Consider the following 26,025-nt stretch of genomic DNA (forward strand, 5'->3'; position numbering starts at 1 on the left):
CTGAACCCCTCCATTCTCCTCCAACCCTCCCATCATATAAAACCTGCAAAACTGCAATTTTCAAGTGGCAGTTTAGATACATGCTCGGGTTGCACCGGTAAACCTAGTCTTCATGATCGTGTTCTTGTGACCGAGGTGAATTTATTTTTGAAGAACCAGGATTAGTGATTATTTCCGTTTGAACGGCCTGCCTCTTGCAGAACTATGTTAAAGCTCTGAAGCAAGACACCAGCAGTTTCCCTGTGATGGTGAGCACTATTTCCTAGCTTTTGGGGGTTTGCTCATTCAAATACTGCATCGTATGAATATGAACACAGCCTGTTCAACTGTGTACTAAGTTGTTTTTTTTTTAAGCTGCATTAAGATTTAGCACAAATTGGGATAAATGATAAATCATGTAAAAATTAGCTAGAAGTGTTGTCTCCCTGCTGTATTATCCCCCCATCTGATTCTGCTATCTTCAGGCCTTGCGTTTATTTCTTGCCCTCTGTTGCCAGTGTTGTTCAAATCCACACCACACTTCTATGGAGATAAAATACTATCAAAAATGTTACAAATGCGTGTTCAATGTTTTGTCTGTAACAAGCCATTTGCGTGTGTGTGTCATGCTGTTCACAAATGCGTGCTGTACAAACTGCACATAAAACACATTTTACAAATACTTAAAATCGATTTTTCGTGTGCAGTTCTTTAGAAAGTACGTACACGTTGTTACCTACGCATGCGTGGATCGTCTAATACCCACGAATCACCTTCCGCGCACACACGGATTTTTGAGAGTGTTTTTCCGCACGCTCAAAAGTCCACGATCCACGAATGCACGGTGCGTTTAAGGACACGTGGAAAACTCGGAAATCTGAGTTTCCAAACCAGTTTCCCAAACAAAAGTATTTACACAATGCTATTCCAAATGGACATTACATAAAATAAACAAAAATATCTAATACATAACACGTTTTAACAGAGAACATTCCAGTTGCCTGCAGTTTGTGGTGCATGTTCTAAATTTTTATATATATTAAATATATGCTCCACGGTTTGTTGTGCTATGCTAGATAAGTGGATGGTTCGATACGTAGATTCGAAGGAGAGACAACCTGTGACTGTTTTCATGCTAAACTTATTGGCGGTGTGTATCACTAAAACATGTCCCACTGGAAAACAACAACAAACTCCGTTGGGAGGAATATGTGCATCACTAAAATATGCCCTACTGAAAAACTATAAACTCCGCAGGGCGGAACATTAACTTTAGCTTCATAACTTCTAAATTTTAAATATATAAAAATTTAGAACGTGCATTCGTGGATCGTGGCCTTTTGAGAGTGCGGAAAAACACTCTCAAAAATCTGTGTGTGCGCGGAAGGTGATTTGTGTGTGTTAGATGATCCACGCATGCGTAGGTAGCAACGTGTACGTACTTTCTAAAGAACTGCACACGAAAAATCGATTTTAAGCATTTGTAAAATGTGTTTTATGTGCAGTTTGTACAGCACGCATTTGTGAACAGCATGACACACACACATAAATCGCTTGTTACAGACAAAACGTTAAACATGCATTTGTAACATTTTTGATAGTATTTTATCTCCATACATTTCTTCCACACCCCTACGAATACATCTGCTGCAAACAACATTAGACATGTATGCATATCATTAAAACATAAACCTCTTTATTTGACACTGTGTTGCTGCAATACCACCAAAAAACACGGGCTCTATATTCCATATACATCAGTTCTGGAGCTGGTTATTACTGCTGCGCTACCTGACTGCCACAATTGTCTCAGGCTGTCATGACCACATATAACATAGCTTCAGACAGGGCAGGAAGGGTGAAGAGGAGCGGCAAGAGATAAGGAGGGGATTCTGCTTGAGTTTGTTTTGACTCTCACTTTACCATTGATGGTCGAAAATTAGAGAGAGAAGTTAGTTAATCCAGCTTTAATTAAAGAGAGCATCCATGCTGTTGGAGCACCCAGATGCATTTTAAGCCTCATCATCTTTATTCTTCATTCTCTATTGTTGCCAAACTGTTACTGATAAACATAGTGTTTGTGACTGTCAGCTATTAATCAGACAACACAGAATCAGATGGTGTTCTGAAAACCCAGACACCCAAAGATACTAACCACCAAATAAAGTCTTAATAAGATAAACCGTGTCTGTTTAATTTGCCCTGTACAGTATATAGTCAAGTTCAAGCTTTATCAATGCTTTTGTCTATTCTGCCTTACAACCAGTAGCAGTAAGGGTTAAACGCATATGCTCTTAAAAGATGAGACCATATCACCTCATAAAGCATTTTGACACTGTTGACTAGTTTTAGATTCCACTGATTACTTTGAAGATGCTGCAGGGTCAAGCACAGTTACAGTACATTTTGACTGTAAACATCAAATGAGACAGACCTTGGTGTCTGAGCAGAGACATCTCAAGATTCTCTCAAGCCTGCAGACAGTATCGGAGCGCGCTGTCTGTACACCATACATTTCACCTCATTAATCAACCAAGGTTATTCTAAGATTAAATTTAAAGTAGAGTTTAATTTGGAAGGGCTTGTCTCAGCAAATGAGAAAGTACTGAGTCTGTAAGAACATTTAAAATACATTTTCACTTATAAAATGATGAAGTATATTTAAATTTTAATGTTTCAGAGCCATTAAAGGTTTCATACACATTCGCATTTTGATAAAAGTGGACCTCTGTAACTGACCTATTGACCTATGACACATATACATTATGCAGTTGCACGTTTGACAGATTATCTCCTCGTGACAAATATCAGACAAATGTAAAAGACTATTTATGGCACTTTGTTTGCAAGAGGAGCACAGAGTATTTCTTACTCAATTTGATAATAAATGCAAATATACAGTACACTGTATACACACTATTGTTGATAAAATCAAAGTAATAATTGTATTAATGTCTCTCCCAAGCATTAAGCAACAGTTTCTTTCATGTGTTAAAGTTCAAACTGTATGCATATCACTATGCATTAATAATGCATTCATATTGACTATGAGGGTCATGTGTGCTCATAAGTCCAAAGGGCAATATCTTACACATGGGGAGTCATTCTGATACACCGATTGCATGTGCAATCCCTTCAGGCTCTCTTCAAAGAAAGTCAACTATGCATATTCTTGACAGACATTGATTATCTCATATAGTTAACACTCACTCAGTGTTTATGATTGCCGTACAACAAGAAGTGTAAGAACTGCCCTCAAGCACTTAACCTCATCTCGACTACAGCACTCTGCAATTTCTGCCACAGTTTTTAATTAAATATGAACAAAAATGGAAAAACAGGCCTCGCAGTGGTGCAAGGAAAGTGTCCAGACTTTAATTTGATAATAATGTGTAATGATTACATCAAATTCAAGACACAAACCTCTAAACACTGATCATGATATCCAATAGACATGATGCATGAAGAACATAAAGCATCTGTCAGCATGCACCCATAGTGCAGATAGTTTGAGAGAGTGTCAGACATATTGTAATTATTGATATGACAAGTCTCACAGTAAGTCTAGACATTTTCCTAAGTTTCTTTGGCATCGCCCTGGCTGTGAAAGTGATTATGCACTTCTATTAATGTCCCAAGGAGTTATTGCTCCCTTATTTAATTATGCTGCACTAAATAGTACGAGAGCTGGGAGTTCTACTGTACATGAGAGATTATTGTCTGTTTTACATGAAACTGCAAGACAAAATGTAAAAAAAAACAAAACAACATAAAAAAGAACAGTCTACAGCCATGTCACTGGCTCTGTGAGACTGTAAGCACAGCAGTGCTATCAGCTAAATGCTAAAACAAGCATGGTAACGGTAACATGCTCAAAATGATTACACACTGTACTGTTGTTTAGCAGGTAGAATGTTTAGCCTACTGTGTTCACTGTCTCAGTTCACCGTGTTATTATGCTGACATTGGATATTTAACACTAAACACAAAACACGGCTGAGGTGGATTGAAGGGCCATTAGTTTAGGAGGTGCTTTGTCATAAATAAAGAAATGGACAAATTGAACTTTGACCCAATGACAGAATGAAATGATAGAGGATCACCAAACTTATTACAATTCATCCTGAGGACAACATGGATGTGTGTTTGGTAATTCATCCAATAGCCCTGTGATACCATTGTGATCTGTCCACCCCCCCCCCCCCCATCCCCCCGGGATGGAGACATTTAACTCAAATCCACAAATGTCAGCCCCATGGCGATGCTAAAGCAAAAGTCAGGGCATCATTGAAGTCATTATGATTCATAATTAAGGGAATATTAAATCACAGATACTTGTGCTAATTCTTTCAGTATATTTTTTAAGATTTCACTTGATAAATGAAAACTGTGATCTGCTGGTGGTACATGATGAAATGTCAGGGGATCACTTAAGTCATTAGGATTCATCCTCTGGGAACCATGAATATATGCCCCAAATTTCACAGCAATCCCTCCTATATTTGTCAGAAAAAAGTATTTCACTCAATAGCAATTATGTCGACCTTATGTTGGTGCTAGAGGAAAGGTCAGGGGATCAGTTAAGTCAGTAGAATGTTTTCCTCTGGGGGCCATTATGTTATTGCAGTATTTCATGGTAATCCATCCTTGTTGAGATTTTCAGTCTGGACCAAAGTGATGGTTCAACAGACGGACTGATATTGCTGCCCTTAGAGCCTTGTGGCTTTTTGGCAAAAAACAGAAGGGTGACATCTTTTCATCACTAAACCTAACTATCCACACATACGATACTATATACTGTAGCAGGGGAAGACAGATGTGCCGCTTCTGCATGGCAGTTTGCTGGAGACAAAGTAGCAGCACAGTTGTAAAAAGACAAGAAAATACTCCCAGATCTGATCATTAAAGAAATATATAACCACCGTAATAATGAACAGTATAATAACTTATACCACAACAGCACAGAAGGATCCACAAAAAGAACACAGCTCTTCAAGAAAAGCTTCTTTCAGATGTGCTCATTTGGGGTTTACCAATAAGTCATCCAGCTGAGATTCCTACAGGGAGGAGCCCATTATCACTGTGCTCAAACAAATGTAACATATGGACTACCTGGTGGTGACAGAGCTGAGCTGAAACTCTGAATACATTTCACTGGTGTCTGTAGAATTTACCCCATGTGTCTGCATATGTGTGTGAGTCTATGTGCCTGTTACTCTGCACTAATAGGTACGAAGAAAACACATGCAGCGATTTTTCTGCGACATACCTTGTATGTTCTTAAAGCAGTCACACTATAATGATTCTTAATGGCTGGTTTACATCAATAAACTGATGTTTATCACATGTTCAACAGACTGACGCTTAGCCTATCACATGAGATTTTGTAATGTCCATGACTCCTGTAGAAAAGCCAAACAGACATACTATTCAGCACTCACATGCAAACAGGAGCAGGTGATAATAGGGCTATTTTTTATGTGAGGCCATGAATAATTCAAAATCCATGTGCTCAAACGGATTCTTGAGTTGACAGAATAATATGATAGATGTTGCAGCTGCTATTAGATGGGAAATATCACAAAAATGTTTTAGAGATTCTAGAAGGGGGTAATTCAATCTGTAGCATGTGGCTGGAGTAAGTTCACACAAAATACAAGAAAATCAAAAAGGCTTTATGCATGTATATATGGTTCATAACAGCTATTTCCTGTCACAGCTCTTCCTCCTGTTGTACACATAGCCATTTGACATCCCTCTGATTTGCACATAAGACAAATTATGCTCTATTTATGCTGCTTATTTATTTTAAACTTTCAAACAATTGTAACATCCATCTTCTTTAGGAGGCATCACATTATCACTGTCATTGCACCATGATGCACAGCATTCCAGTTATGTTATAATTCCTCATTAAGCTTTGAATAAATGGAACCATATTTTCACATAAATTCCATCTTCTCCTATGGCTATAAAATAACTAAATATACATAGGGCCATTTGGACTCTGGCAACGTCCTTGCAGGGGAGAGTGATTGCAGCATTCCTGAAGCCTTGCAATTGGCCTCCCCATGAGCCAGTGGAGAGATACTTGCACTTTTGTATTTTCGTTGTTCAATAAGGCTTTGCATGAATTTCTTCCACCTCTTAGCCTACTGAGCCAAAAGCTCCCTCAACACCAGAGTCTTCATTATGGCCGTGGAAAGTGGGCTGGCTCGAGGTCACCCCTGATGTTCCACTGGCTGCCTGGAGAAGACTAGAATTAGAAAAGCTACTGCACTCACAGACCACAGCAAGTGCGCTGAATGGCTCCACTCTCCTTTATAAGTTTGGCAACAGATTAACAATGTTGTAAACGCTGCATGGTACAGGATGTTGGGGATATAAACAAGTTCTTTCAGATTCTCCCACTGCTGTGGCTGATATTCTCTGTGCAGTTCTGGAGTATTCTTTGGAAAAAGGCTGGCCCACAAACACTTCACACCGAAATTTCCTGGAAATAAATAAACAAACAAGACTCTTCATGCAGCATCTGCTCAGATGGAATCAGTCAGTCAAGGCCTGAAAGAGATGGCCAGCCTAATGAGAGTTAACTGTGCACAACAAAATGATTAGAGCAGCTGACCCAATCTTCCAAAAGAACAAAAGATGAAAATTGTTGTACTGGGGGAACAATTGCACTGCCCAAATTAATGTCTCCCTTTCTGCACATGCAAACAACTTATAGCTCTAATGTGTGTTTAGGTCATGCACATTCACTTCTGATGCATTAACTTTTTAAAAATGCATATGAAGACTTTAGGCCTGTAATTTTGGAGCTTATGCTTCATTTTCACGAGAGACCCACATATAAGAACAAAACCCTTTCTCCATCTTTAACAGGAAGGCAATGTGATAAGCGAGCAATTCAGATTAATGTGTAACTCCCTGTCCTCAAGTCCATTACAGCTCCATTCTTCCCATGAATTTAGCCAAAAGGCAGTGATGGTTATTTAAGAGTAATTGATGCAGCATTGTCAGTGACCAACTGCTGAAGCCTGGAGCTCAGGCTGGCCTCCCTGAATGACATGGAAAAGCATTTGAAAAATGGAAAGAGACATTAAAGCTAAAGCTGCCTTTGAGAGTTTCTTTATTTGCCAAGTAGCTCATAAATATAAATACATGTTGCTCTTACCTTGAATATATTGTAGGCTACACATACAAACATTCCGCTGAGAGCACATATATGGGGGGTGGGGGGTGGGGGTGTTGACCTGCAGCCTGTAAAGTGCAAAACTACCCGGAACAACTTTCCAAAGAGATCACAAGTATTTGTTCTCCCAGCAGCATGAAGGCGGCGAACGGGAGGACGTGCAGTATGCTGTACGCCGTCAACCATCAGGAGAGAAGGAAAATAATACCAAACACAGCAGCATGCTTTCAGGTCCCACTGATGGAGCACGCAGATTGTATTTATGATCATGTTATTCTCATGCACTCCCCTTTGCCTTTGAAAAAATAAAATAAAAATAAAAGTCCATGAGATATTCCTGGTTTGGAGCAGCAAAAGCGCGGCGTTGTCTGAGCACAACTGAGAGGGTCCAGTTCATGGGGGAAACCCTTTTGACTCAAATTAAGGGGAGGCTGTATGAAAAAAAAGGAAAATGGGAGGAGGAGGGCAGGGAAGAAAGTGGTGGCGGTGCCAGACGCAGCGGCAGTAAGAAGCGTACGTACGTGCTTAATCTTAGCGGCTGAGTGTGTGACGTGATATTGCAGCCTGACTCCTGGAGCTCTGCAAGCACCAAGCAAAGCGCGTCTATTTCTCTCTGTTGTAACTCACTAGCCCCCAACATCTCACGTCCACCCACTACGGATCTTTTTTTTCTTCCCATTTTTTTCCAGTTGGACGCGCGACTTGCAGGGGGAAATTTATCATTGGGAAATAGAGACGTGGAGCCCACCGAATTAATTTATGGTAATACTGTAAGAATTGCTCTATTCTTTTCATCACTCCAAGAATTTCTTTCTTTCTCTCTCTCTCTTGGTCTTTCTCCCTCTCTATCTGTCTTTCTCGGTGGCTGTAGTGCGTTGTTGCGCTCCGTTTTGATGGGAAAAACCCAGAAGAAGAAGGAAGACTGGGGGGATATGAGCGGGCAGACCGGAGTGTAACGCATTTTATTTTCAGCCATTGAACCATCTTGTTGCGCCGGACTTCTATTGTCGGGAATGGGGAGTATTGATTCACCGGAGGGCTGCAGAATTTATCTATAAAGGATGTGGCCAAGTATGTTGGAAAAATAGCCATAGCTTCCGCAGTGTAAGGTAAGATGATTAATATTGTGATTGTTCTTATTGCCTGACGCTTGTGAAGCAGCCGAAGAGCTCGTTTTCATATGTCATATGTCAGTTAAAGTTTAGCCTCCCTCTGTTAAATATGTGCCCTGTCTATTCACTATGACGGCTCTGGCGCTCTCATCCGCTCACATTATTCCTGGGTGCTTCACAGAAATTTTTTAAGAGCTGACCTCTCTCTCAGGAGGCAAAAATCACTTTAAAGTGCCGAGAGTCGAACTGACACTGCAAGAGATGTAGCCCGTGTCTTTATATTCAGATTTTCTCTAGAGACGAAATTGGTCTTAGGAGTCCCTGCAATAAAATCCGAGTTTCTTGACGGGAGATTTCTCGTCTCCAGAATACTGATTTTCGGGTAGCCTTGGCCGTGTCTCTTGTGGAAGGCTGTGGAACCATATGGATTTATCGCGACTAAAATCGGATTTCACTCAATACTGCTTCCACATATCCTTATGCAAAACGCATTATCCTTACGCACTGTGACGGGAAGGGTTTATCATTAAAAAGGAAGAAGTTAGAGACCTAAGTGCAAATGTGTCTATTCTCTGGACTCTAAAGCCTACTTGGAATTTAAACGCCTACACACACGCACACAGTTTGAGACACGCACACATGCACGTTCCGCTGTGACACTGCTCACAGCTGCATTGCCTGTAGGATTAAAGCAATCAGGACATCGCATTGCATTCTCTCTCTTTCTCCATCTCTCTTTCTCTCCCACAAACACACTTTGGCGCGCGCACACACACATGCAAGCTCCCCCCTCCCCCTCACACACACACACACACACTGGCTCTTTATCAAATTGCATTGTCAAATATGTCAAGCCTTGAATTTTGGAGACACGCAGATCGTATAGTGGTACCAAAAGCGCGCAGAAGGGGCGAAGAGAGTGAGCAGGCGGACACAGAAAGACATTTTCGGTCTGTGAATTTGTCCTCCTCATATTATCTAAAGTCCTTTCAGGAATCTCACTAGATCACGAAGAAAACAGATTGATTTTGAAAAGATCCTGGTTACTGCGTAAAATGAACAGCTACATCCCACAGCTCATGAGCACTGCACTGACTTGCCCTCCGCTTTTATTGTTTGCCTTTTGATGGCAGATATTCTAAACAGCTATATATGAATATCTCCGGAGATTGTACAATATCAAATATGACCCAATTAATAATGTCTAAATGACTCACAGTATTGCACCCACCACCCCCAAAAAGATAAATAAAAAAATAAATGGCAGAATCAACCACAAGGTGGCAATGTTTGCACAAAGTATAGTAATAAAGGAGGCAGGATGGGGATGCAAAAGATGTGTTGCTGAGGTCAATGTCTCTTTTTCCAGTTTCATGGTAGAACGTGTTAAGAAATGTGTGATCACATCAATCAGACTTGATAGATATCATACATCATGTTTCCTGTGTCCTCTGCTTTAACACTCTTGTGTAATTCTCTTCGTCTCTCCTTGCAGGCCAAATGACATAGGATGAAGGCTGTTCGAAACCTGTTGATTTATATATTTTCCACCTATCTTCTGGTTATGTTTGGATTAACTGGTGCCCAAGATTACTGGTGTTCCACTCTGGTCAAAGGGGTCATTTATGGATCATATTCGGTGACTGAAATGTTTCCTAAGAACTATACAAACTGTACATGGACGCTGGAGAACCCAGACCCTACCAAATACAGCATCTACCTGAAGCTATACAAGCGAGACCTGAGCTGCTCTGAATATTCTTTGCTTGCTTATCAGTTTGATCATTACTCACATGAAAAGATCAATGAATTGCTGAAAGTCAACGAGTCTATAGTGTACCTGTGCGATTCGAAAAATATTTATGTATTTTTGCTGTATGACAAGAATTTTGTTCAACTGCGGAGAGTTTTTCCTTATGATTATAATGGATTGACACCACAGAAGCTGGATGAGGAGGAGAAGTCTATTGTGGAGTTTTTGGTGTTGAATAAGGCGAGCCCTAGCCAGTTTGGGTGTCAAGTGCTATGTACGTGGCTGGAAAACTGCCTGAAGTTAGAGAAAGGGACAGTGGAGACGTGTGGGATCGTGTATACAAAATGCACATGTCCTCAGCATTTAGGCGATGGAGAATCAGAGAGCATGCTCATGCTCAACAACGTGGTTTTACCTTTAAATCCACAAACGGAGGGTTGCTTGTCACCCCAGCTGCAGGCCGGGCAGATCTGCAATCTGAGTGCAGAAGTGAAACGGCCTCCTAAAGAAGGTGAGTATCCTGTCACCTTTCTCCTTTATCGATGTAGACTACTGCATAGATAATCGTGTCAGTCAAATCTGCACGTCAGTCCGTTATTGCATGTTTGAAGTATGATGGCCCATGAAACAAAGAGCACACATAGATGTATATAGACTGCTATTGGCTCAGAAATATGTCAGCTTCAAGATCAAAGCTGCCAGAGGACTTGGGTGTAGTAAAGACCAGACCGGCACAAACCAAACCACCCAAAGGGGGTCTTTCTTTGGTTGGATTGAATTCAAAATGCACCATCATTGCTATGAATTTAAAATGGCTGTTTTTGTACACATCAGCACAGAGTTAAAATGGCTGCAAAATCCAAAGATACTTTTTGTGTGTTTACACATTTATGTCAGGGTCATCCATACAAAGATTATCAGTGGTCGGTATGGACACCTCCTACGGCTGGCATCAATGTCACATGGAGCGGTCGGGATCATGGATGCAGCAGTGTTAGAGAGGATCACATTGCTCATGCAGTGCAACATTTAAGACTAAAAGGTTTCAAAGTTTTTAGTGTTTAGTCAAATCTGTAGTAATCACTAATTAAATATATTTCAACTGACGATTGAGTATTATTGTTTTCGAAACTGTTCAAAGATATAGGGATGCAACTTGGCCAGTGTTGCCATAGAGCAATGCAACGTGTTTTCATCATATGTTGGAACTGACCAATATTTATGGGCTTACAAAACAAAACGGTATTCCAGCTGTCCTTCACACATAAATACACCCATAAAACACCTATACAGCCACACACATTCACAGCTAGACAGCTTAATGAACATTTAATTGTACTCTGTCATGATAAGGTCATAATGGTTTTACTCATTAGCGTCAACAGGTAGCGGGGAGTTTTTTTGTAGTTAACACATCTGTGTAGCTCTTTGAATTACAAAGCGAGGCCTTCTTGACACATAGCTGCTTGCATTTAAACAGATAGCAGAGGAAAAAGCCCGAGGGATATACTGCATACTTCAGCAGTGAGGTGCGTTTACCGTGAGATGTAAGATGAGGGGCATTCATCACAGCACGCTGAACTAAAAATAATGACTCACCCTTTAGATTTTTTGAGCTAGCTCCCTTGGGGCACATACCAAAATAACAGTTGCTGTAATAGCACCCATGAGAACAGGTGGCAGTTTTGTAATCAAGAAGAACAGGCGAACATCGATTGCAGTAATTTGGCTGTTTGGTTGACTTCTGCTGAGTGCTACTACATGCTACATCACAGTTACAGGCTTGTTTTTGAAACACACTAACACATCCGTATTTTTTTTTTTTTTTTTTTTTTAGAAATAATATACCTACTGTAGATACTACTATACCAAAAATCTTTTTTGTAAGACTTAGTCAAGCTTGAAATTTTCACGATTTATTAAGTGTCTAGTCTCCATCAAGTCAGATGATAAACTCATTTTGAGTATCATTCCCTTTCACTTGAGCCCTTAAGCAATAATACATACAGTTTCAGATGCAAATTACCATTATTACTCACCCTGCAGTCAAGCAGCATGTGCAGTACCATCAGAAATTATGACTCAGCTGTGTATTTCTGTCTAATAATTTCATCCTTTAGTGAATCTTATATTCAAATCACAAACTGTATAAAGCAGTTTATTTTCACAAAAAATTCTCTGCTCCAAAATAACATTTGACATTTTTTTCCCTATCAGCATTTAATAGCAGCTTAAGAGCACAGCCTATTTTTTTTTTCTCTCAGAAGATTTTCTACAAGCTTCTATTTATAGGGTTGGTTGATGGGAGGTTTGAATAAATCCGTTTTCATCTGGATAACGGGGAGATCACCACAGGGTTTAAAAGAGCACTGTGCTTCCTGTGGCATCATGGTGACAGAGTGGGTATTCCTGATGAAGAATAAAGCATTACAAACAGTCGACAAGGGCTCTATTTGATAAAATCACTTGTCTTTGATCTTCTCAGTTCCTGGTAGAGGATGGATTCAGAGCACATCAAAGAAAAGCAGGGTTGGAAGTTGTATACTCCAGTCATGCCACTGAAATGCCCCACCAGTGTTTCGCAGCAACAGAGGATACATTTTAAAGGTTAAAGCTCTGAACTATTAATGATTATGCAGACAAAAGGACAGACCACATTCCTTGATATTGTGGCATTTTAGAAAACCACTGTGACACAATGAAATCCTACACAGATGTACTACTCAGATGACTCATTTATGCAGTTTTATTCTTATCACATTCTACCATTTCATGAATAACAGCTGTAAAAGGAGGCAGCACAGTGGCGCAGTGGCACTGACAGCAAGATAGATTTATTTCTCAAAACTTTTGTGTGTGTGTGTGTGTGTATTCTGTGCTTGCGTGGGTTTCCTCCCACATCCCACACATGCAAGTCAAGTAGGCTGATGACTCTGAGCTGCCCATAGGTGAATGAATGACTGTCTGTGTTAGTATGTGTTATCATGATGATGTGTCCTGGGTGTTGTCATGCTTTGTATCATATGAATGCTCAGACAGGCTCCAGCTAGTGTGACTTTTACATAGTTTCCACACTGTCACACATTTCTCCAGTATGTTTATTTGGAAAAAAAAGTAGCCAGAAAGCAAGAACACTGAGGCATTTTTTGGAGTATGTTCTCACCCAGACATCTGCCCTTTCCCTGTCCAGTCTCATGCAAACTCTGCTGTTTACATGAATGCAAGCTTCAAATCCTTGAGTTCACATTGTACTGTTCAAATCATCCACTTAGCTCCAGGAAATAAACATTATGAGACACTGTCTTGCTTTGTGGCTGAGCCTAGTAGTCCGCCCTTGGCTAAGGAAAAGTGTCTCGTTCTTTGTGTCACTTGGTTGGAACTTGCCAGTTTTCAAGGATCAGGGTCATGTGGTGTTATTGTTTGAGAGAAATCTGCTTTGTTGCGTGTCCTACAAGTTATATGCCTAAACAGTGATGACAAGATGAAAACTGTCCAAAATATTTATTGATTTTTTTTTAACAAAGTTATCATTTTAAAAAGGGAAACCTGAGTTCTTTTTATCCGAACACCATTTTGATTCTGTGAGATATTCTGATATATCAGCTCATAACACTGGGCCCACCTCTATTCCTGCCACTTCCTATTTCTGTGTTGTCACTGACTTATATAGTGGGAAAAGATGACAAACGTGACAGTGGCAGTAAGATAACTTCTAGAGATAAAGGTTTGTAATTTGTTTCAAACCTGATAATGCTACAAAAGAACTGAAGCTCATAAGTATTCAAATAAATATTTTATGATTCCACAAAATGGGCTTCTGGTAGTACAAGAAGCAGGTTAGTAGCCACTATGACATCACACTTCAGAATTGCTGATTTGACTCTTACTTGAAATATCTAACATATCAAATTCTTTGGATTTCATTGGTTTGTTTGATTTAAGTCAACTACAACTAAGATGATACAGGAAAAGAAATGTCAGGTTTTTATGTCACATAAGCAACACAACACCTTAAAGACTAACTGCAGATGTTTATTTGTGCAGTTGCAGATGCTTGTTTGATGATTACAGTCTCCGATGATGCAGACTATGTGCCATGTGGAAAATGGCAATAGGGTCTTATTGGCAAATGAAATGTGTGTGAAGCGTTCTAATGCACCGTCACCTGCCAAAGTCCTGAGCACTGCAGCAGCTCAGCCTTGCTGCCTCACATAGTGAGGCCTTTTATTCACTTTGGATCTCAGTCAAGTCACTCAGTAGTCACACTGCATTATGCTCACCCCCATTGTTCAGTACACTTGGAGGCCATTTTAGTTCCAATTCACTGAAATAGAGAGCTCAGCTCAACGGCACAGGGTCTGTTTGTTTTACCTTAGATGTGTATTCTTTGTCTGTAGTTACAGTAAACAGTGTATCATGAATATCCCATATGCTAATTCCCCCTAAAGTCCTGGGCTAAATTATTCCACCTTTTAAGAATTTGAGCCTACAATAAATACTGCTTCCATGTTCAGCTCCTGCATTTTCAGCCACGTCCACTATGTTCATTCTTTTTGTATTCAACTTCCTGAGGCAGCGATGGAAATGTTGAAGAAAGTTGTTAGGGGATGACAAGGTCAACAAAAAAAGTGTGATAGGCTTTAGACCCTGCTAAATCATCATGAAAGTGCCAGCCATCAACTGCCAAACTGCATGTTAAATTCTGTCTATTCAACAACAACAACAAAAGGATGGTGCAGAGTGTGGAACAATTACGTCTTTTGCTATAATCAATTACACAGTCAGTTTTGTGGAACATCTACAGAAAATTGTTAAAATGAGTTCAAACATTGCAGCAAAAATGATAAGTCTGGAAGTAAGTAAGCAGCGTGACTAAAAATATAAACATATAAACTGTATATTCTTCAAAGCCCAGGTCACTGTTTCAGCATATAAAAATTCATGAAGCTCTGAAGCGACTCCAAAGTCATTTTACGCAGTGATATGAAACCAGAAAATGTGTTGCCATCTAAAAGTTCTGTTTAAACCAGTCACACTGTCACATGCGGATGCAGATGTGCTCTTTGGAACCACAAATCAACACATTTTCTAACCATTACTAATTTATGAAACAATAAAGTATAAGGTCCACCACATGAGACTTGGTATGGTTTTTACTTTTCATGGCAAGTTAAAGGATTATAACAACAAAACTTGTGTAGTTATGTATAATTTAATCAAATACCACTTTCTGATAATTGCTTTATTAAAGCCCCTCAAAACCTAATCTCCCAATTAGCTCTTATAACAAGATACGATGTTCTAACTGAACAGTACAATTTTCTGGCAAAGCCCATTTGGTTTTGGTTATTTCACTGGGCTCAGTTAGAAAAATGTGATGTCACATCTTTCTGGGCACCAATCAAAGCTAAGCAACATCTGAATCAAAACCTGATGACAGTTGTGCAGTTGTTTGTGGATATTACCAGACAAGTTTAAATAAAGTCTAATCAATCACACCGACACACTCCTGATGAAACAGAGTTTTTGAGTGCTAAACTAAATAACAGCTAGAAAAAAGGTTCAATTCAGTTGTCAAGCACCATTTTTATTTTTAACTTCATTATTATTCATTATTGATAATCATCAGTTTTGACTATAATATTTTGTTGTTCATTTGATAGGAATTTGTTATTTCAGTCTTGTTTCAGCACCATGACAACTGAAAGTCATAATGATAACTCTTCTCTACGCAGATTGTGCACTGCAAAAATAAAGCCTTGTATTGTCACAGCTGAACTACAGCCAGGATGCAGTGAAAGGCAGCAAGTCTTGAAGAAACACCGGAAATACAATTTAAGAAGTGTGGAAATGATTCAACTACTTACAAAAAAAATGACTGCAAATAAATGAAGTTTCATCTCAAACTACTGTAAACAAAACAAATTGAACAACAGATTTTTGATTATTCATCTGACTATGAAATAAGTAAGCAGGTAGTATTATTAGCAAAATGTACATAAAGTATCCAAAGTAAAAACAGAAATATTGCCCATGTAAGTGTTATAATATTCTGCATTATAATGTTAGTTTATTAGACGGATGCATTAATGTGTAAGTAGATTTATCCAGTTGGTTGAAGTGGAGATCATTTTGAGTAGAGTAGTTTAATGTATTTCAGTGTATCATGTTTTATAAGCTCTTTATGCGTCTGAAAAATAACTACAGTTACTAGTTGCAGTTATTTATTACATATAGGCTAATAAATATAGAGCATTACTTCCAATTTTTATTTACTTGAGCAAATCTAAGCAAAGTACCTGCAAACTGCCCCAAAGCCTCAAAACCTGCATTTCTTAAAGTAGTGCATCAGCTCAGCGTTCATCTCCGTCACCTCTGCAGCATCACGGAGGTGACGGTCCACCTCTTTAACTTTACTGGCTACAATAAATACAATAAACTTTATGAGTAACAGTTGTTGGATATAATAATGTCATTTTATAGCAGGAATTCCAATCACAATAATGGGCTACGTAATGTAGTATGTAATCCTCCGAAGTGAGGCGGCCACACCCTTTGTCCTCAAAACCGCAGTGCTTCAACAGTGAAATTCAGGATAAGCAATGAGAAAATGTCTGGTTCATTAGTGTGTGTATCCCACCTGCATGCATGTTTCTTTCAATGAATTCCAAACAGCAGAGTGTGCCTGTATATCCACGCTTTACCAACTCCCACACCTAATCATAAATTCATCTTGAAATGCCACCAGTTTGCCTGGTTACGATTCAAACTCTCGTTAAACTCTTCCAGCTTTGCCCATTTGAAGAATAACACAAAGCACACTGCATTTAGAAAACAGTGAACTTGGGGTGGGGGAAAGGAATAATCCATTAAAATAAATAAATGGAAATTCATTCCAATTCATTTAGAATGCAAAGTCCTACAGAGTAGGCCTTAGCAGCCGCACTATTCATCCTTCAAAGAAAACATGAAGATTCACAAGGGTCTGTCACAGCTTTACCCTACAGATCTGAAGCGAGGGCGAGTCTTTGAAGCTCTTAGTGTGGATAAACATTGTCAGATGTCTTGAACATTTCTTGTCATTTTCAAATAGGCTATAAAAATCATTCCAACTTTTGTGTGGGCCGGTTTAATGTGGTAATTTCTGATCAAGCCCTTGTTGTGTGGTGCCAGAGATGTTAATGCAAATTATGCACTGCTTTCAGCCTCTCGGTTGCATGTTCCTGCATTTCAACCCAGTTAGTTTTGGCCTGTCACTGAATGGCTATTTCAGCCCACAGAGGAGAGACATTTGCATAAACATCCACCCACAAAACCTGGCAAATGAGTCTGTCACTCAAAGACACTGTCTGTGTGGTAAAGTGGAGGCAAAATCCTATGTTTTTCTCAAGGGACTTCTGTACCTGCTCTCACTGGCAGTCCGTTCGAAGGATACGGCAAGTGCCCCCACGTAGCTGTAATGGATGCTGCCTTTAAACTTACATGGTACACTATGATCTAGGGCAGGATAAGTACTTACATAATCAATGTCAAACAACAATATTTGAAGCTTTTACTGTGGAATCTAGTTTTATAGTCAAGGGCAATTTAGAACTTGAAATATTCTCCTGACAGCAGAAATAAGGGCATACAAGTTGTCATGATTTGTAAAACCTAGATTGAATTCAGGACTTTTGCTTCCCATTTTTTTCCAAATTACCATGTGCAGCACTTCTTATTTTTGCCTATGCAGTAGGTTACTCTACTGGGTCTCATAAAAGAGAAGAGCAGAAAAAGACTACAATAGACGTTACCGGGATTAAAAATACATGTTCGAACCGCCTTTGTAAGCGAGCTGCCACTTGGATGTGAAAGCAACAAAACAACAGGATATGAATATGCCATGTTTAGTAAAAGAAGCAAAATAGAGTAAATAAAACAACAATTACGGAATGTATACTATGGGGAAACCAGTACTGTATCATGAAATTTGCTCAGCCAACTATGCGCAGTAAGTGTAAATGTGTTTAGTCGTAAGAAGGGTGAATTATGCATACTGTGCGCTGAACTTACTACAACTAGAAAAGCAACAGTTTTCAACAACTATCCTTAATGAAAACAATGCATTTAGCTTTAACAGTGAACAGTTTTCAGCTTTTACTCTACAATGGTATTTATAGTCTACAGACAAATCCAGCATCAACACACATCAGAATACGTTGCACATAACAGCTGACAATATATAACGTAATTATTATCACTAAATTACATAATATTAAATCATTTTAATATAAAATAAACACAAAACATCAATATTATTTTTACAGTGATCAATGATTTATCCTAAATCAAACCTCTAACATATCACAGTAATGTGAAAATCTGTTTCTTTCAGCTATCTAATTTGTCTGCTTAACTGTAGTTACTGACACCAACACCATTACAAAAGCCTCAATTGCACTGCATCTGCAGGAACTGATGGTAAAATACAGACTTTGTTGAACTTCTTTTTTTTTAACCTAAGGTATACAATGTACTAATGACTAATCTTCAGTATTTTTGAAAGATGCAATTTAGAAATTATCACTTGAGAAAAATGACTTTGGCAGTGAATCTCTTTTCCATCACCACCACCACCACTACTACCACTACTACTACTACTACTACTACTAATAATAATAATAATAATAATGATAATAATACTATCTGTGCCAGAGTCTAAGTAAATCATGGCCATGCTTTAGAAACACTGATACTCAGCTTCCCCAGATAGGAATCAGAGTATTTCATCAAGTCTGGACACATGAGAGTATAATTTACCAATCAGATTTGAAACCACATTCATTTCTACATCGAAATCAGATTTGAGTCAATTCTCTGGATACCGTGTGTGTCACAGTCTGCCTGTTCAAATCAGATTTCAAACTGTCCTTTACGTCGCTGGTAAGCAACACACGCTGATGTCACATTCGCAGCATGGTTAGCCTGCCAGCATCACTGCATATCTTAAGCTCATCTGCCACTGATGCGCTCTGGTATGGTGGCAGACTTCTCCACCACAATCAAATATCGCTATGGCATGAAGAGAGAGGCAGCTTATCATGATTCCTCATTTGGCCTGCAGCATGCTGGTCGGATACTGGTCCACCAGTTGACATACCTACACACGACTAAGACATTACAATAGCAATCAGCACAGATGGGAAAGATAACAGATAACAAAGCCTGAACATACTATTCAAAGCACTTACAAGCTGCAGCATTAGCAGTTAGTCCTGAAATTGGATTTTGTTACAGTCTGAGTATTTTCTTTTTTCAAGATAGTTTCCACTGTCTATGTTGCCACAGTCACGTACAACCTTAACTGTGGAAGTCACTGTTCTGGCTTAGCAATAGTGTACTATGACATGAATGACAATTTTAATAATTAATCATATCATCTGTTTTTTTTTTAGCCACTACTCCATTTGTTAAGGCTTGATCTGACAACTAAAAGTTCTTGATTAACATGCTAATGGGTTTCAGAGCTTTGCTGTGATCTGTATTGTCTTTTTTCCTCCAGAGGACAGTCGCTTTGTTGTCCAGCTTTAATCTAGTAGCAACTCACAAAGTACTCAAATGAAGATTCACTGCTTCTGTCAATCTACATCATAGAGAATGTAATTGCTTGACTCCAGTAATATCATATATTTGCTCAATCCTTAAATAATCCTTAATTGTTAATTTACTTACAATCATCTTGAAGCTTGATGGCTGTATCAGTGTGTGATTTCTAAACAGTAAAATGAGCAAATTGCACTTGTCCTAATTAGTGAAAGTCTGCTGCAGGGAGTTTATCCTTTCAGCCAATACAGTAGACACATCAGATGGTTAGATGCTTTCTGCAGTATCGTATTAAAGAGGTAGAGCTTCAGAGCACAGGAGTCATAATGAAATGTGACAGATAAATCTGAAGCACTTGGGAGATGGCTTTGGATTACTGAATCAATACTGAGCTACCACAGCTAATCTATACCTCCCAAGCCTGCGCTGTTTTAGTAGAGCCTGCATTGAAAACTTCCACAAGGGCTTGAGATTTAGTATTCTCTGACATCGCTGGTTAGAAATTTCACTTTTGATACAGAGATCCCAAGACACAACAGGCTGCAGTATATCTGAAAAATGAAAGCGAATATGCAGATGAAGTTCTGAGAAAGCAAATCATTCACATGTGAACTGAAACTACTTGTCAAAACATCCAGCACGGGTTTCTAGAAATTACAAACATTAAACACACTGTGTGATCTCAAGCTTACCACTATGAATTCTAGACAATTCTTACATTTTAAACCTTAAATAGCAACATGACATCAGCTGGAACGCTTTCTTTTTGCTGACCAGTAAATACTCCCCTTTGATGCAAACATGTAAAAGTACACTGTAGCACCAGTGTGAGAGGTGGGCACCCTCTGATTACAGACTGGTAAAAAAAAAAAGAGGTCAGTGAAACCACGGGCATGTCCGAAATCAGCTACTACACATGTACATATATTTTTCTGTCAAATGCCTACTACACCGATGAAAATCCAGCAGGCACTGCAGCCACTCTGTCTAGTAAGCATTAAGCACAATTTCAGACATGCGAATGCGCAGTCATCTGGCCAATGATGAACCCGGATGTTAGCGGGTCATCGCATCTTTGAAAATACCTGAGCAAATTTCTAAGCTGGTATTACTTGGATAGACTAACTACATATTTAAAAACTAGATGGTTATTTTCTCATCTGAAAAAATATCAAAACTTAATAAAGTAGCATCATAACGGACCTAGGATGAAATTATAACAGCTTTGAGCGTGAACTGCCACCACCTTGGGATGATAGGGAAACGTAGTGTCCATTGCTTCCATACTATGAAGTTATGTAGGCCATAAGGGGACTACTTGTGTACATATTTTGCTATACCAAGAACATACTACTTGTCTGCCATGCACATTGTAGCCTGCTACATAGTAGGCAAGTAGGCCAAATGGGATGCACCCTGTGATTTTCAGCTTGGTATTAAGTTATACCTTCACTATGTGGAATGTACAGTATTTTGTCATTGTGGTATCAGTGGGCACATTACGCAACATACAGTTGTTGACAAAACCAAAGGCTGTACTGATAAAACTAGATGTCCTAGTATGAACAATGCCACCAAATGAACAAATAACACAGCAATGCCAGCGTTGTTACTCTGAGTTGAAGCTTCAGTAGCTGTCAGAGTTCATCTTTTATTATAGTCATGTACAATATCAACTTATGATGGGTTTATGCAAGAGGTCACCCAAGGATGGTGAGTCAGTATCAGTGTTCTTCTCTTTGATGACGGACAGGTCTAGTTCGGTCTGAGGCAAAGGGCTCATTACAGGTAACTGTAGCCAGGCTGTGGTCTTAGTAAGCATGATATTTTTGGACTGTCTGGTTATGTGATTGTGGTGTATGAGTCCTTACATGGCTGAATAGCAAATATTCTACAAATGTCATTGATAGTTAAAAAAATTCAGTTAAATAAAAAAGGTGAATATCCATCTTCAGGTCTTGCTATGGATGTTCTAAAATCTTCTAGACTGGTTTGATCAGTTCCTATTTCCACTACTTTTGCTGTATTCTGGAGAGTGTCTGCCTCTGAATTGGATGTAAATCAGATCTGGCTGGCATGTAAATTCAGTGTACATCTGTAATCTGTTTAGTCTTTGATTTGGCGCATTCAAAGACACCTTTGTTTCCAAAGGAGACATTAATAGACCATTTCTATGTGTGAAGCAGTTTTACAAACCTTTGATTTTGTCTCTTTGAAATGTACATCTATGAAAAGAGGTCATGTGATACACAGCTGCTGTGTGTGTGTTATATCAGGCTAATGAATAAAGAGCAAATGGCACTGAAGTGATAATGTAGAAAATAATCGCCCTGTGTTTCTTACTCCTCTGAGCTGCATATGGTTTCTGTCACTATAAAAAAACATGCCTTGCAGTTCTCATTTCATGATGACTCAGTGTTTTACAAAACTGTCTTTTCTTGTGTTTGTACCCACTTCAAAATGTAAACGCAAATGCACTGCCTATAGAATATCAAAATGAACAGTATGTGCCATCTTATGTGTGTCAGCATTTCTTGGATAGTTAGATGTTTAATGTGTTCATGCAACTATCATGGTACATTTATGTATCAGTTTTGCAGTTTCATTAGTTTCCTATATTAACCAGAGTGCGGCTGAGATCATGGTGGAGCTGGAACCATCAAGGTTTCTGAGTTTGGCTATGTGATTCTGCAGTCACAGTGTGTGTCAGCTGGTCATGCGATCACTCACTCAGGCACAGAAACCTTTCTTCTGCACTGTGCTATGCTAAGAAACCAAGTAATACGAATTGCCTAAACAGTTTGAGATCCATGCAGCTTTTTAAGTAAAAATAGAGCAACTTTAATCATAGTTGATATAATAAATGAAAGAGTGAATGTCATTGGGCTTATGAGCAAAATATTTTGATTCATAAGTTTATAAATGTATTTAAACATCTATATTTGACACTGTCCTATTTGCGATGCTGGCACACAAGGGAAGCCACAGTAGAGGGGTAATAATAAAGTAAAATCATTTATTGAATCCTTTCTTCGAAACATAGTTTTGCAGTGATAGGCAGATTGTTATTTCAACAACAAAGATGAGAAATTTTTTTTATATAAACTCAGGTTGATTTATAATAATTTTACTGCAAATTAAACATTTCATTACCTGTCAGAATTACTGTACTTTGTCAAGGTGAAATATATGAACAAAAGGGCCTTGTCATAACAAAACTCTATTTGACAGAGGTTTCATTTGTATTTAAGTGTAAAATTTTAATTGTACAAATGCATGGCAACCTCATTTATGCGTGTTTGAGTGTGTGTGTGTGTGTGTGCAGATGTCTCTAAGAGCACTCGTATCCATGGAAACCACCGCTGCAAATGGATCATGTATTCACATTCAGTGGTGCCTTAGTGTACAGCCTCTTTAATCATTGTTCAAACTTCCACAGTCCACAGTTACTCAACATACAGCATCTTTCTTAATAAAGCAAATGCAGCCTGGACAATGAAAAGTGACCCTACACATAAACCATTTTTACCCAAGTCTGGACCGAATATCAAACTGTGTTGCAGTTTTAACACAATACTGGTTATATTTTCTATCCATCCATCCATTATCTATACTGCTTATACCTGCTGAATAAGGTCGCGGGGGTGCTGAAGCCAATCCCAGCTGACACTGGGAGAGAGGCGGGGTACACCCTAGACAGGTCACCAGTCTATCACAGGGCTGACACTCAGAGACAGACAACCACACTCACTCCTACGGGCAATTTAGAGTCGACAGGCAGTCTAAGCTGCATGTTTTTGGACTGTGGGAGGAAGCCAGAGTAACAAGAGAGAACCCACACAGGCAGAGAGAGACCATGCAAACTCCACACAGAAAGGCCCCAGGTTGGCTGGGGCTCAAACCCAGAACCTTCTTGCTGTGAGCACTAACAAGGCAAAACTCCAACACTTCAAAATTTGAATGACAAAAATAAGCTTTTGTTTATACTGTATGCTTTGGGTCATACTGTGAACTACAGTAATTCTCTGTGATATGTCTACATGGCCATCCATACATTTTCTACTGCTTATCCAGGGTCTATGTGTCTGAAGCAAATATGATTGAGGCAATGATCTGAGGTGTTATTTGTCGGTGCACTTTTAGCGACAGTGTTAATGATTGTGAGAGAATTGGGACCTTTTGCCTTTGTTCTGATTGAAACTAATTTGATAGCAACTTATTTACCAGATATGATTAATGTATTCTGTTAAAAACATACCAAAGTAACTCATTTAGATGTCTGCATTCAGGATCTTTAAAACATGAGTTATGGCTACTGCAGGAGACAGAAAATGAGCGTTCCCATTGACATTTCACATATTGGCACATGTCACATGTATTCCTTTTTAAACGAGTACGATTAAATTTGAGAGTAATTTTTATATTTGCACAACAATTCTACAGCAACGTACACATTCAGCAAGTGTGTTGCTGCAGGGCTACTAAGCAGCAATGCAGGCATTTCAGGGTTCTTTAGGCAGCAACATGTGGAACTGCTCTGTGGGTTTACCACTCTATGGGCTCATTTACATGAACCTGTCTATAGCCTCCGCTACTCTCACACAGTGATCTAAAGCTGTCAATTAGCAGGTGCTTTGGAGCTTTGAGATCCTCCAGTTTAAGAGCTCTGCACCTCAGACCATCTTGCTTAACCATCAACTCAGCGGTGTCCAAAGCTCGACTGTTGTGATGTTGTCTCAACAGTTACTGAAGTGCAATAATTGCAGCTTTCTTCTGTGATGTGAGGTGACAATTAGAGAGAGAGGGTGAAAAAAAGAGGATTAGCAGCGAGAGCGAGAGAATGTTTTACCATTTGGCAGAGTGAACATACACATTCTGAATGATGAGAGAACAATCAAAGGATTTTATAAACGTTGTGCTTCGTGGGTTTCAAGAGATGCAGCATTAACATTTTTTCCGAGTGGCTCCAGATAACGGAAAAGGCCTGAATACGTTTCCATACTAACACAGGAGCTTATTGTTTCGCCTTTTGTCTTTCACTCTCACTTTGGAAATTGTTCACCTTGCTTTGTGACTGTACAGAGTAATCAACACCTGTAAGGTCAGTGGTGCGTCATATCTTTGACCTAGATGACAAATAGAAACTAGTGGCTGAAGACTGATTTTGTTATCTGTGACCAGAGCAATAAGCCACTGAGTTCAGGGTCAGTGAGCGGATGCAGAGAATGTTCATCCTAATGTCAGAACTATCACAGCAGCTCTTTCCAAAGTGTCAATGTCTTTGTGGTATTCTAGTGAGTCTTTGTCCACTAGGCCTTACTGTTTAGTCCAAAGGAGAATTTCACCCTCCATTTGGCATTACAGTTGTTTCTGCCCTCTAGTTTGCTTTGCACATCTTAGAATTTGTACTTTGCAGATTGGAAGTGTCTGTCTTGGAGCTATATTAGCTGTGACATATGTTGCTGGTACTGCAGTAAAAAGTGAACAAGAGATGTTAATGAGTTACAGATTATTGGTGGATACCTTCCCACAGCACCACTGGTGCTTAAATTGGAGGAACAGAAACTCAAGACAGAAGTGAATCAATAAAATGTTTAAAGGCTCCAAAAAACTATTTTCTCAATCTCTTTCTTCCTGTGAGGGACGGGGTCCTATGTGACCATGAGATTTTACACCAAAGTCCAAATAGTTTTGTTTGTTTGACATCAGACAAGACAAGTATCAATTGAGTCTTTCATTTAGGTTTAATGCAGAAGTTGTACTGACTTGTATATCAACACAGAGGCTCAATCAAACACTGCACCAAACAGCAGATTGTACTGACATAAGCGTGATACACACAGCTATAGTCAAATCAGCTCATATACGTATTACATTTAAAAATGTTTGAAACAGGGTGAAACAAATGCAAAGCTGGATATAGGCTAATGCACCCTCTATGAGCCAGCTTTTCCCCACACTTGCCTCTCTATTGCTTGCACTTGTTGAGGTAATACTGTGATTAAATTACATCAGAAATGTTCCATAGGGTCTCGCCGAGCTCAGTGAACCATTCTCAAATGTATCTGACAATTCAGATATTGAGCCAGGAGTTATTTTGACAAAGTGAGGAAATAGAAGTGTGGATGGTACTAGATGGATCATTAGCAATGTGGTGGATACACATGAGCAGAGAGCTGCAGACCTTAGTCAGCTGCTTTAGTAGCAGCGGTTTTCCTTTTGTGTACTACACCACCATTGCATCATTATACCTGTGGATGTACTGTGACTGGAGGAACTATATATTGGATAAGTGCTTAATTTCTTTGTACGATTTAGTGGGCCTGACAGAACAAACTATATTATCATGCAAGAATATGCATAATTACAGATTTGTTTCATAATAAATACATAAAAGAACTGGGGTT

General features: G+C 39.2%; 1 protein-coding gene and 1 long non-coding RNA gene across 13 annotated transcripts in view; one reads left to right on the plus strand and one right to left on the minus strand.

Annotated features, from left to right (window-relative positions):
- LOC109961930 (uncharacterized) overlaps nucleotides 1-26,025 on the minus strand; it is a 77,472-nt gene that overhangs the window by 7,628 nt on the left and 43,819 nt on the right. The gene's annotated exons all lie outside the window — the stretch shown is intronic.
- adgrb3 (adhesion G protein-coupled receptor B3) overlaps nucleotides 7,212-26,025 on the plus strand; it is a 114,919-nt gene continuing 96,105 nt past the window's right edge. For 5 of the 11 annotated variants that reach the window (XM_020603104.1, XM_020603111.1, XM_020603106.1 and 2 more), the window contains exons 1-2: nucleotides 7,213-8,280; nucleotides 9,779-10,547. In XM_020603104.1, coding sequence (XP_020458760.1) covers nucleotides 9,794-10,547 — 754 coding nt within the window. In that variant the 5' untranslated portion in view covers nucleotides 7,213-8,280; nucleotides 9,779-9,793. Of the gene's footprint in view, nucleotides 8,281-9,778; nucleotides 10,548-26,025 lie in introns of all 11 variants that reach the window. The other 6 variants (XM_020603107.1, XM_020603108.1, XM_020603113.1 and 3 more) reach the window with 3 other exon arrangements.

This window comes from Monopterus albus, unplaced genomic scaffold, assembly GCF_001952655.1.
Source record: "Monopterus albus unplaced genomic scaffold, M_albus_1.0 scaffold60.1, whole genome shotgun sequence".
NCBI lineage: Eukaryota > Metazoa > Chordata > Actinopteri > Synbranchiformes > Synbranchidae > Monopterus > Monopterus albus.